The sequence below is a fragment of the Orbicella faveolata genome, unplaced genomic scaffold, assembly GCF_042242905.1.
Source record: "Orbicella faveolata isolate gen_17 unplaced genomic scaffold, um_ofav_v1 contig_24, whole genome shotgun sequence".
Taxonomy (NCBI): Eukaryota; Metazoa; Cnidaria; class Anthozoa; order Scleractinia; family Merulinidae; genus Orbicella; species Orbicella faveolata.
Genome location: NW_028301552.1, coordinates 10,491,072 through 10,505,253, shown reverse-complemented (window position 1 = coordinate 10,505,253; position 14,182 = coordinate 10,491,072). Strand labels below are relative to the sequence as shown.

The 14,182-nt window shown below is 39.6% G+C and overlaps 2 protein-coding genes across 2 annotated transcripts in view; both read left to right on the top strand.

Annotated features, from left to right (window-relative positions):
- Positions 1 to 14,182, top strand: part of LOC110061010 (polycystin family receptor for egg jelly-like) — a 353,714-nt gene that overhangs the window by 162,439 nt on the left and 177,093 nt on the right. The window lies entirely within an intron of this gene.
- The window catches only part of LOC110061061 (uncharacterized), a 53,824-nt gene continuing 46,795 nt past the window's right edge, over positions 7,154 to 14,182 (top strand). The window contains exons 1-4 of the mRNA XM_089291657.1: positions 7,154 to 7,174; positions 7,285 to 7,333; positions 7,617 to 7,742; positions 9,844 to 9,972. Coding sequence (XP_089147783.1) covers positions 7,154 to 7,174; positions 7,285 to 7,333; positions 7,617 to 7,742; positions 9,844 to 9,972 — 325 coding nt within the window. The remainder of the gene's footprint in view (positions 7,175 to 7,284; positions 7,334 to 7,616; positions 7,743 to 9,843; positions 9,973 to 14,182) is intronic.

The window sequence follows — 14,182 nt, the reverse complement described above, 5'->3', positions numbered from 1 at the left end:
CTCTGGACCGTAGGCTTAACCGCAGAAATAAAGCTGCATGCGTTTCTAAATTCCCCCGGCGTAGTATGGACGGAGCCTGAAGCAAACCACGACGTCAATGAGCACCACCAAACAAAAGGTTTAATGAGCAAAACAATGGTTGTACAAGCGTGTTCAGTAAACCTTTGTACATTTCATAGTCGTCCTCTGCAAAACAACAGCGCAAAATAACCGCGAACGCAAACGATGAGTCGAACTGCTAATTTTTCGTATATCCATTAGAGTTGAACGCCGTCATTACATATTTAACCTGAGCGAGGTTTTAGAGCCACAGGCATCCTGGACAAATTCAATTTTACAAGACGTTATCCTCGGCGTCGCCTTCGTCATTGTTAAGATCCCTATATTTGCATCTCGGATGCTGGAATGTTGATACACTTGCTTAAGATGGGGTCTGTCATTCTAAGTGGCTGCTTTGTGCTTTGCTCCTGTTTTATCCCAAGACCAATCAAACGCAGATGAGAGTATCCTGTAAAAACCGTAAAAAATGACATAAATTGCGGCTCTTTGCCTACTTTCTTTTTAATCTAGCGATTAAGTTGTCGAGCGTTTCATTAGGAAGTTTTTCCTTCCTGCTGAAACAATCTCGTTTACGTTACTTCGCCGATGCAATACCTTTTCGTCTTCTCCATTATTACACGGCAATCGTTTGCATCTTCTTCTTCAGTATAGCAAAAGGCTTTGAACACGTAAAGGCCATCGTCATCAGTCGTGTGCTTGAATATGGTGAGTTGATAGGTCTTGACACTCGTGGCTTTCCCACTCTAAACCAAGTAATTAGTACAGTATTTCTAATTGTGATGCTTTAGGCGGCGAGGCACCGGAAGTTGTTTTCGCTCGCAGGCATTCGTAGACGTTAGACATTGTCGACGAATTTGAACCGCCCATTCTCTACAACGGGTAAAATTAAATGGCAGAGAGAACCTTAAACGAATCGTATCAATCAAGGCTTAATCTGACTACTCTAACTCAAGATACACAAGATGAACGCGTATTTTAATATATAACTATGTATAACATAAATTACAAAGCCGTTACAGAACATAAGCGTGCATATAAAGAATGTTTGGCAAATTAGCATATTATAGTGTTAAATTAAGGTATGTCCGCCATTTTGAATAATCAAGTCCAGCTGGTGTCAGAAACTCGTTTGTCCGATTTGGCTATGACGTCAATGCTTTCTCATTGGCTCACAATCAAGCCTTTTGTTCTTTCGCTTTATAAGTGCGACACCACCCGGATGGTTGGGCGGCTGGTTAACTCCACTGCAATATACACATCTCTCTTGATCTCTCTTAAAACAATAACTCCTGGATATATATCAAGTATTCTTCCTCAACCACCCCCCTAAATATCCCCCCAATATCCCCTCACAGACTGCATTTCATTATACCCCTCCATATACCTACACAGTCTACATCTCATTAATCCCCTACATATACCCAGACAGCCTACATCTCATTAATCCCACACATACACCTTCACAGCCTACATCTTATTAATTCCCCATATATACCTACACAGCCTACATCTCATTAATCCCCTACATATACCTACATCTCATTAATCCCCTACATATACCTACATCTCATTAATCCCTCATATATACCTAGAGAGCCTACATCTCATCAGTCCGCCCACATATACCTACACAACCTACATCTCATCAATCCCCTACATATACCAAAACATCCTACATCTCAATAATCTTCCACATATACCTACAAAGCCTACATCTCATTAATCCCTCAAATATACCTACACAGCATACATCTCATTAATTTCCCACATACACCTACACACCATACATCTCATTAATCCCCTACGTATTAACACTCGCTGTTTGTCTAAGTGAACAGCAACAGCAAGATGTGGATTTTTATAAATATCGCGAAAAAATTGTTGAGAATCTTAGAACCATCTGGTTAAGAGTTTAAAAAGAAGTAAAAAAATTGCAACGATGTTTCGACGTTCGCTCAACGTCATTATCAAGTCAAAGATAAATAAAATTGTCTGCGAATATGAATGTAAAAGAATTCCTCAGAGATACTAACTAGTATAATAAGAATGTGGCGATGTTGCAATCAGGTACATGTACTACGACGCCGAGTCACGTAAAAAGTTTGCCGGCCCGAATAGAGTCTTTTTGGGTGTTTTACATAGGTCACAACTCCTTAATAAGGAGCATCTCAAATACATGTAATAAACAATCAAACCCCGATCTGCACTTTTTCAAGACGGATAATTTTTTATTCTCTAAAGCAGAGTTACGCAGACCATGTTCCTCTAGATACCTCCCGACATAGTTTATAACCATCCTCCTCTATTAACTATACACCCTATGGAAATACGCCGGACCACTCGGCCGTCGCCCGGAACGAGGTGCATGAAAGCGAGGCTAGTTGGGCCTTGGTGTTTTGTTTTGACAATGCCTTCCCCAGAAAAATCTTGCTTCGTCGACGATCTGGTCTGTTTTATTTCGCTATGCCTACGAGTGTTTTTTTCTGTTTACTTCGAGCACGAAGTTTCCATCGAGGACTTTACCCGAACAAATATTCCTACATAATTACCCTATTTTTATTTCCTTGTAAAATGCGGGTGCATTATTATGGTTCAAGTTCAGAAACGGGAAGAGAGTTGATTAAGGTGGCCGAACATAGTTTTCGCGCGCGCTTTTGCTGATGCAATTCAGCGCGCGCATAAGGATTGCAAAAAACAAACATGCCGTCAATACAGCGATCATTTTATTTACTCAACACCCGCACTATCTGGGTTATTTTTCTCTATAATTAAACCCAGTGTATTGATGGCTTTAGTCTTTTATTACAAAGATATGTTAGAAAAGCTAACGATGCAAAGAACACAGCAATTCTCAGCTTTTTCTTTGTTACCGAAAGAACACAGTTAAATGCAGCGCATGCGTAGTAAGTCAAAAAATTGCGATTGAATGAAAATTGCTCTCTCGGAAATACGCCTATTACTCGAAAAGCACTCATTAGAATTTCACGAAATTTGGCACGAAAATACTTAAGGAAATAGGTAACTGGAGTATTGAAAATAATTGAACTTTAACAAAGGAAATTCTAGATGTTCCAGTGAACCTTCAACAAGGGATAATTAAAAATCTCTCTGTTAAATTATTAGCAAAATGGTGTTAACTTGTGAGGATCGTTACAAGCTTGTTGCATGCAATTATAAAGAAAATCTAATGACTAGATTTTCTATAAATAAACAAAACCGATTTTAAAGGCCTGTTTATATTTATTCATGTTGCCATGGCAACGGCACATACGTCGGCTCCACCATCGAAAAACCAAAGTTTGTGTTGTTAACTTGCTTGCTACCATTTTTGGCGACCGAGGGATCAAGGGTTTTAGAGAAATAGGTAAATGAACACAGGTATCAAAAACTGTGTTCAGCCAACTTAAAACACGTTCGCAAAGAAGATGACACGTGTTTATTGCATGCAAGCTTGAACGAAGGTTGTTAAAAAATACTAATATTTCTGAAGATATGTTTACCATTAGGAATTATGCTTTTTAATACAGCTGTAAAAAGCCGGCGCTTAAGGTATAACGGTCTTCGCCGCTTTAAACATGTATCCTGCAAACATTTAAGTGGTCTCAATGGAATTTCTTAACTACTTTTGGGAAGTTCAAAATATGAAATGATTTGAGAAGTATTAAGTAAACTTGCTTATTGCTTACTTATTGGCAAGTAATGGGATGACAGACAAATATGTGTAATTTAGTTGAAGCCCAGTAAAATGTCGCATTCACTCACCTTGTTAGCACCTGATTATCACGGTAATTTTGATAGATCGTTTTACTGTAGAGTTCAGAAGAAAATGAACGGTTCCAATGAATGATTGGTCGCATTTTGAGTAAATTCATTAGCTCCATTTACGGGGGTCTGGATGGGGTTAACTGACAACTGACAAATGGCCAAAAAAAAAAAAAACTGACAAATACCCGACCACCATAGCGGTCACCATAGGGCTTGGGAGCCGTGAACATTTTAATATATGTCACTCTGTTTTGCAATACACCTTAAACAAGAGTTTGTATGGACTGTATGGGAATGTAACGATCTTTTATAACAGCGCGAAATATGGAAAAGAAATCCAATCAGAACAAATTTATGAGTGCTATTTGTGTTTTCGTGGCGTTTTGGAGCCCTCTCGAAGGATTTCAGGGAGTTTCAGTCTGATTAATATTCTCACTATACATCGATTCCACAATTCCGAAAATTACTAGTGGAAAATGGAACAGTATTTTCCGGAATTTCCAGAAGAAGGGAAATCTCGCGAGGTATATACCCAAATATTTGGAAATTTCCCAACGGGATTTTCCGTTCCATTTAATTTTCCTCTTGCAACACCCAGAATTTTTGGTGGAGTGGTTCGCTTTTCAAATTTCAACTATTTCGGGATTTTCTGGAAACTTTCCCGAGAAATCTCGGTACCATTCGTCACTGTTTTGAAATTTTCGGAATTTTTGGTTGATTGGAAAATGCTCTAGGAGAAATTTTAGGTTCCTGAGGTTCTGAAAATTAAGAAATTTCCCGGGGTAGCGTCTCCCTACAGCAGGAACTAAGTCCCTACATAGCATTCGGTTGCTAAATATAGCTCAACCTCCACAAATTACTGCCCTTTGATAAAAAAGAGGCAACGTCAGGTTTTTGTTATACGGTTGTCTATTTCAATTTGAATATAGATATGTAATGAATGTATGTATGTATGTATGTATGTATGTATGTATGTATGTATGTATGTATGTATGTATGTATGTATGTATGTATGTATGTATGTATGTATGTATGTATGTATGTATGTATGTATGTATGTATGTATGTATGTATGTATGTATGTATGTATGTATGTATGTATGTATGTATGTATGTATGTATGTATGTATGTATGTATGTATGTATGTATGTATGTATGTATGTATGTATGTATGTATGTATGTATGTATGTATGTATGTATGTATGTATGTATGTATGTATGTATGTATGTATGTATGTATGTATGTATGTATGTATGTATGTATGTATGTATGTATGTATGTATGTATGTATGTATGTATGTATGTATGTATGTATGTATGTATGTATGTATGTATGTATGTATGTATGTATGTATGTATGTATGTATGTATGTATGTATGTATGTATGTATGTATGTATGTATGTATGTATGTATGTATGTATGTATGTATGTATGTATGTATGTATATATATATGTATAATGTATATGTAATCTATGATACTGCAAACGTTCTGCCAGAATACCTAAAATAGCGTTCCTGGGTGTCTGAAAATTCAAACATTTCCGGGGGACTGTGCCCCCAGACCCCCTACTATGCTAGGTACCTTGCAGCAAGAACTAGACCCCTATTGAGGATTTGGTGGCTAAATACAGCTGAACCTCCACGAGTGACTTTCCTTAAAAGAAGCAATGTCGGCTTTGTGTTCAGGCTTTGTCTATTTCTATTTGAATGTGGGTGTTGTGATGACAGCATCTATTATAGAGGGTCTGGATGGGGGGGGGGGGGCGGGGGAGGGGGGGTGCAAACGTCAGTTATCGGTTAAATTTTGTCTATTTATTGGTTAAATGTTCGGCCCTTTGTCAGTTAAGTGGCTGTAAATAATCAACTGAAAACGCTTTTTTAGAAATTCTGGCAGAACGTTTGCACTACTGTGGAAACTGTCAATGAGGCCATATTTTTCCGCCCGCCCCCTCTTTTGAGCCATATTTTTTGGCATGATCCCCCTAATTTCAACTAGCCTCCCCTCTCCACCTTATAAAAATGAACGGTTCCTTACAATAGATCGCACCATTTGTTTTAAGTTCAAGAAGAGGATTTGAAAATCAGAATGAAATTATGTAAAGATATCAGTCGAAAAGTATTATGGTTAGATCACATTTTCATCTTGCCGTGTTAACAAGGTCGGCTGTACGTCATTAATAAGAAATAACCTTACCGCTTAGTTGTCAAGTGTTTCAAAGCCGATTTCAAAGAATCAAACGGCATCTTTTGACAACTTTTAGCGCCCAGTCATAACTCAAAGTAGAATAATCCTATCATTGTTATTGTTAAAAGCTGTAAACATACTGCAAGTTTAATTAAAGGCTTTGGATGGAGAGGCGTCTGGACGGCAGTTTCAGGCTTTCCTGGAAATACATTTACTGAAAAATGTGTCTGAAAATGGTGCGGAATTGGAAATTAGCTTTGACAAAACTGCTACTCCAGACCTGTGAATTAAGTTTAATGAGTTAATTAGGCTTTTTTTTATTTTAACACTGTTAAAACAGATCATTTATGACATGTTGACTTTCTCTGGAGCCTCTCGTCTGTCGTGCGCAAGTGCTCAAAGGATGCCTCACATAAGGCATGTGAGTCTACTATGTGAGTCGGATGTTCTTCGACTCGCATAACAGCGTAGTTTGCAGACTTAGATAGATCCTGATATGTAAAATCATTTTTTTCTAGAGGAGTTGTGCTTGAGAGAGAAAGAAAATTAAGCCTGTTTGGTTACTGTTGCTACTCGCACGCTGAGTGACTCTGAAGGGAACAAAAACCCTCGTTAAAAGGACCAAACTAACAAAAATAATCATTTTATTACTGAATGCCTCTTTACGTTAGCTAATCACTGTTATCGTCTTTCTGCCCGCATGGGGGATTTTTTATACAAATGTGTTTGTTACTATTGGGACTTTCTAATTATCCCATTGGACCGATATACCACCAAGTTCTCAGTACAGAAATGAAGAAATAAACGGCTGTCAGTAAGGAGAATAAAAGTATTGAACTAAGGACTACGACTGTTATATGCCGGCCACCTATGAAGGCAGCTGCTGTCTTTGTTTATCATCTAGTAACTACGGTCGTCAAGGTCACATAAGATATGGGAGAGGCTTCTGATTAGAGCAGGTGCTTTTTAATATACTCACAGCGGGAATGATGTCGCTTTCACTCAGGCCCAGCAGTCATGAAACCGGTAACCGCTTACCGATTATTTAACAGCAAACGTTCTTCAGTTGTCACAAACATACCCGGTTTCACTGAAATCACATATCGTTACATCTCTTGAGTTCATTTCAACTATGCAATGAACCCTCTTAAATGGAAGGTGAAAGTTGTTTCGACATTTTTTCTTTATTTTTAAAATCCGTTTTTGACAATTTTTTTTTTGTCGAATCTCACCTTGGTTGGCTGAGATCGTGTTATATTCTTTTGCAGCTGGTGTTTCTATGTGTTGCTTGGCTCCAACTGCAGCGACTAGTCCAAAGTGAGTAAGTTTTGGTGATTAAGTGAGTAGGCAGAAATGATGACCAACGGCCCGCCCTTCCTCGATGTTTTTGCCGGTTTAATCCAGCCCATTTCGAAATAATAGGAATATCCTATACTTCAATACCATTCTGGTTATTTTATTTAAAGCCCGTCTCACATCGTCTCTCCTTAACGAACCTTGAAGTGTCAAGGAAGTGTATTTTCATTGTTGGGTCGGTGGTGACTCCTACGACTGTTTTAAAGAAGTTGCACTGAAACACAACGCTTTCTCTTTCTCACAGGTTTCGATGAATGTGCTGATGCGCAGTTTAACAATTGCGATCAGAACGCAGACTGTACTGATTTACCTGAAGGGTTTATTTGTACATGCAAGGATGGCTTTGATGGCAACGGAGTGAAGTGTACAGGTATTAGGGACTTACGTTCCGTTCGGCTCTACAAAACGGAATGAAACAACGTGAAATTACCAAACTCTGCGAAGTCTGGCGAACGTGAACTACGAAAACCAGTTCTTTGAATTCGTTCCTCGATTGTAACACCTATATATATTGATTAATGAGATCTTCTAATAGATGAAGTGGAAATTTCCTTTGTCGATAGTACTGTAAAACAAAGCAAAGAGCTGGCGTACCACCTCTTGAATCAACCTACAGCCCTAATGTACAACCCTGTTTTCAAAGCATAACTGGTTTGCTGAACAGCTACAGTTTCTTTAATTCTGTGAAAATCTTGCTGAAAACAAGAAAACATCATCTCTTGTGCCTGCCAGAGAAGACTTCATAAGACCTCGAGCTTTTATCTCTGCCAGCTTTTGGCCTGTCTGCCTGCTGAAAATAGCAACAACAAACACGTTTGCCTTGTAAGCATCCCATGGGAGAGAAAGGGCTTCCAAGAGAGCCAGTTTAAGACCATTCCACCTACATTCCCTAATTGAGTGCAACGTTCGGCGTCTTTCTTCCTAATTTTCACTGTCCTTCTCTTGACAACGATGACAAAAGTTCTTATTACTTGGAGCATACTTTTAAAACTAACTGGTGCCAAGCTATCAAATTGCGGCTAATAGTATGTGTTTTTTTTTCTCTAAGATGTGGACGAGTGTAGCACAGGAGCACATACCTGCCGCAACAATGAACCCTGTGTTAATAGCGAAGGGACCTACATCTGTGACTGCGAGCTTGGATTTCAATGGAATTCAAATACGATGCGATGTGAAGGTAACATTGTAACTGTGCGAACTGAAAGAAAGATATTGTCCTACATACGTAATGAAATCGAAGTTCGTTGCAGTGCTTGAAATAATCTTTATCATGCCTAGTGGGCGTTTTTCATATTTCTATCATCATTTTAATTTAATGAAGAACACGAGACTATTGAGTTTGACAAACATGTTTCGGCAGCGACATCTGCCATCTTTAGTTTGGAATTTACAAATTACGTAATTTGCAATACACAGATAATCTGATAATTCAATCAATAGGCATACATGAAGCAATAAGTGTACATGGTGACGTACTGCTGGACGTTTTTCAATGCGGGTGTTCTTTTCGCATGAGTCTGGAAAGGCATTAAAGCAAAACAAACCATGGATTCGTATTTGTTATTTTTAACATGTTCCAAAGCAAGCATGGTCTACAAAAACGATCTTCACGACTAAAAAATGATTCATTCTGGTACTCGGTCATGATGTTCGATCATAATGTAAAATTAGTTAGACAACTTCACATATTTGGCCAGAGAGTGATTATCTTTAGCAATTTCATTTCAGTACTTCTACTCTATATCTATTAATCGCAAAAAAACCTTTCAAAACACAGGGTTAGGGTCAGGCTAGACAGTTAGGGTTAAAATAGAGGAAAATACAGTAGCTTGGCAGGTAGCGTGCAATTCCACACAGGAAATACGGGAGAGGAACTATGCACTGAACTCTAAAATTAAGACGAACCATTTGATTTACAAACAGTCGTAGTTGTCGTCAGCTCAGCAGAAAAATAATTAACCCCTCAACTGTTTGACATATTGATTTCATTCAGTGCTGTTTTTCTTTTATCAGATATTGACGAGTGTAGCTCAAATACAGATGATTGCTCCCAGTTGGCCACTTGCACGGACACTGATGGCTCATTTCTGTGTGAGTGCATAGGAGGATACACTGGTGATGGGGTGTTATGTACAGGTAACAAGCATTGCGAAACAAACGCGCTGAAATAGCGTTTTTTGTCTTGTGATTACCACTAGTGTTAGTTTACTCATTCAATGGCGACAGTTAAAAAGGACCAGTACTTTTGCTAAAGCGGCCTTTGAATTGATGAAAATTGTGACTGAGGGATTAATTGATCATTACTTCGTATAGTGTGATCGTCCGGGTGAGGGTAGTTCTTAAAAGAACTGTTGTTGGTGACTGACGTTTCAACAACCTGAGCGGAAGTCATCTTCAGAGTCATGGGAATAGTGTAATACTCCTGGGTTCAAACCATTTACTATAATTGATCATTGTGGTTTACTTTCAAGATGTGGATGAGTGTAGTACGGGATCACATACCTGCAGCAGTGATGGAGCCTGTGTCAATGCTGAAGGAACATATTCTTGTGACTGTAAACCTGGGTTAAAGTGGAACTCGAAGAAAATGCAATGTCAAGGTAATACTGCAAATATGATATGTAAGAAATTTTATTGCTTTTAGAAATGCGATTAAAGTTCCTACTGTTGCTTGACAGACTCCTCCTTTTTATACTTTTGTAAATGTTTTATATAGGTCAGGATAATGTAGTCCGATATAGGTCGACGTTGCTTTGGACATCTGATGTAGTAATGGTACATTGGCCAGGGAAACCTGACCAAAGTACAGGCTACTTCCTATGGACCAGAATCCCATATTTCAGGGAAAGAATTACGCCTTATTAAGAATGGCTGACTGTTAGGACCGAGAAACGCTGGTCAACGACCCATTTGGCAAATCGCTCATATTTTGCCCAAAGATACCCTTAGGTGACCTAATTCTAAAAATCATATTTAAAGGTTCCAGCGAATTTTTATTTTTCAGAAATTCGCGAAAATTTGAAAGCGTGGTCAAAGTGCGGTTTTTCGTGTAATAGAATGACCGAAATAAGGTGCGAGGACGAAGCGCTGCTAAAGCCTTAAAACAACTTCAATTGACTTCAAACTCCACACAAATGTGGAACAACCACTCTAATTTATTCCTCGTTTTAAACTAATCTCAGAGATGTTGATATAGTGGTTTTCCGAATCACTTTATTAACACCTATGAAGCGTGTGAAAAATAACGGCAAAATATAGGTCATGTTTAACAGCATCAAAATGCATCTGGTACCTCACTTTCCGATTATTTTACTTTACAGCCTTAAAATATCATTATTAAACATACGCCATGCCAAGTTTCATGCTCGAACTCGCAGTATTTCCCTTTGAGAAAAACGAAAATCTATGTCAATGTGTTGGGCGCAAATAACACAATAATGCTACACGAACAAGAGACAAATCAATTGCAATGGCGAAAGTAAAAGGCTGTCATTAATTAAAATCCCGTCAATTCACTGCTATCAATAGAAACATAATGTCCACTACATGAAAACTGTTTTTAGACGTTTTCGGAGCATTGAGCGTTAACTTTGTTTAATATCCTGTCCGCCGTCATGTCTAGTTTGTCATCGCGTGTATTTCGGCCTTAACGTAAACAACACTGTGAATGGTTGCCATAACAAACGCAAGAGATTTCCTGGAACCTTAATGTTTTCGATTCAGCAAAACGCTTTAAGTTCGTTAAGACACAATAATGGGTCAACTTGGAATGCTGTTTAGCATTAAGGACGTTAAAAGACTGCAAATTAATAGTCGACTTGAAATATCTCGAAGCCAATCAAAATCGCGCCTTTACTCTAATTTGGTAAACAGCCGATCTCCGTTCAAGTTCATGAAGTCGAGAGGTTAATCCGGCAATGTATTACCGGCACAACAACAAAAGCAAACCGAGGTCATCAAAAGTGTAAGTTTAAAAGTGTAGTGGTAAGTTCCAAATAAATTTCGCCTATATAAATTGGAAACAAGAAGTGAAACGGTCTGACCCGAAACAAATAAACAAAATATTAATACGACTAATTTAATCCGAAAATGTTACAGAAAACATACCTAAAAGCCGTCGATTCCCCTCAATACCACTCCACATTGCCTTAAAGAGCCCAAGCTTTCTGCTGTAAGAATCAGGGGCCTCATGAATCTGTTTTATCATATCGGCAACCATGCTGCGTGGCTGATATTCGAGACTCAGTAAAAGTTGTCACACAACCGTACGAATAGCCCAGTCACGCTTTCACTGCTCTTGCGCAAATGGTCAACCTTTACATAATTTACATAAACCGACTACAGGTTTAAAGTAGTGACAGTAGATTGAAATGCGCTGTTTAAAGCTGTCCTATCCAGGAGCAATTATTTCTTGTTCTTGCATGGCTCTGAGCTGTAGCTACAGCCCGGCGGGGAGGGGGGGCGGGAGGGGGTAATCCTGGAAATTTCGTATATCTGTATGCCGTGGAAGATAAAGTGGTCTCCAGCTCTTAACGCCAACACTGAAACACCAGATGATTCTCGAAGTATCACAAGGATCACTAAGCTAAATAATTTTCAGTTTAGCTCCGCTGAGTCAATTACCTGTTGGCACGCAGATTGCATTGACCGTAGACAGGCGAGAAAACGTTTAAACCGGAAAAGCCTGTTGCACATTGTAATTTAGCGTTGTCCAACACGCAATCGGTCTGGTTGTCATGCTACTCGTATTTCATAAAATCTCAAGTTTTCTTTCGACACATACTGGGGTGACATACTACTAGATGGGCATGGGCGAGAGCCACGAGTCAAGTCAGTCAACTCCCAAAGCTTAACAGAAGAGTGATAGTGAACCACAAGTGGAAGGACTTCAGATTGTCCCTACGCTTTACCCTGATAGGCCTCTGTGTTACTCTAATGAACTGATGCTGTTACAATGACACTATTTAGCTTTATGAACATGCTAGTGGTCAAGGGTTTCTTTTGCAGTGTACAAGAATCATAAATAAGTAGTTCTTTGTGAAAAACTGTTTTAAGGAAAATAAGCTGTTGGCAAGAGCTATGCTTCAGATTTTCTAGAGTGATCAGTTTGTTAAGGCACTGTTGCGCTGCGTCTGCGCGCAGTGTCGAAAACAAAGTACATCATATCATCTGTTTTTAAGTTGATAAAGCTCAAGGGGGGCGGTACCATGAGAGACCCTGGGAACGAGGTTGAGACGATTCGGCCGTTAGTTTTTCTCTTAAGGATCTTCCTCCTCTACTCCCTCTCCCTCTCTACAAAAATTTTAACGATCGTCTCCCCCCCCTCCCTCCCCCCCCCCCCCCCCCGCAAGAGATGCTTGCTAAATATCGAAGAAGCCAAACACCGACAGTTCCTAAGAATACTTCCGGCAAGTGCAGTTGCTAGTAAAATACTTCAGAAGCGCCGAGTATGGAGCTTTTCCGTGCACGAGTGGGACAGGTATATCTAGTCCCAAGTCTTCGCAACCGCACCGTAGCATAGGCAGTTTCAGGTTCTTTAGGCCAATGCGGAATTTTCCTATAAGATACGATTGCTGCTGGTCACTGACTGCCCTGAAAGCGCAACCCTCTTTTAAAGCAACAGGGACTTCTTGGTGACCTATTGTGGCTTTGAGTTAAGCGCCAACGCTTGCTCCAAGCAGGGTTTGTAGCACATTTTGGCTAAGTTCATAAGGGAATGTCTCTCCACGGACTGAGTACATTTCTCCAGAGACAAGTGCCTGTCTAAAGTAGACAGCATATGAAAGACACGAATGCAGCCGCTTTCAAGACATTAATACAACCCTACCGTGCATGGTTACTATCCATGGAAACATCAGCAGACAGTTCCCCGGTCATACCCGTTGATAATGGCACTGATGTTAAGGTCGCAGTGTTCGTACCTTTTTAGAAAATGACCTGAAGTCTCCTTCAGAGAACGATGCTTTCAGCAGAAATAAAGAAAGAGCGATGTCTGATTCAATAGCAAAAGAAACCCTTAACCATTAGCATGTTCATAAAGCTAAATAGTATCATTATAACAGCATCAGTTCATTAGAGTAACACAGAGGCCTATCAGGGTAAAGCGTAGGGACAATCTGAAGTCCTTCCACCTGTGATTCACCATCACTCTTCTGTTAAGCTTTGGGAGTTGACTGACTTGACTCGTGGCTCTCGCCCATGCCCATCTAATAGTATGTCACCCCAGTATGTGCCGAAAGAAAACTTGAGATTTTATGAAATACGAGTAGCATGACAACCAGACCGATTGCGTGTTGGACAACGCTAAATTACAATGTGCAACAGGCTTTTCCGGTTTAAACGTTTCCCGCCTGTCTACGGTCAATGCAATCTGCGCGCCAACAGGTAATTGATTCAGCGGAGCTAAACTGAAAATTATTTAGCTTAGTGATCCTTGTGATACTTCGAGAATCATCTGGTGTTTCAGTGTTGGCGTTAAGAGCTGGAGACCACTTTATCTTCCACGGCATACAGATATACGAAATTTCCAGGATTACCCCCTCCCGCCCCCCTCCCCGCCGGGCTGTAGCTACAGCTAAGAGCCATGCAAGAACAAGAAATAATTGCTCCTGGATAGGACAGCTTTAAACAGCGCATTTCAATCTACTGTCACTACTTTAAACCTGTAGTCGGTTTATGTAAATTATGTAAAGGTTGACCATTTGCGCAAGAGCAGTGAAAGCGTGACTGGGCTATTCGTACGGTTGTGTGACAACTTTTACTGAGTCTCGAATATCAGCCACGCAGCATGGTTGCCGATATGATAAAACA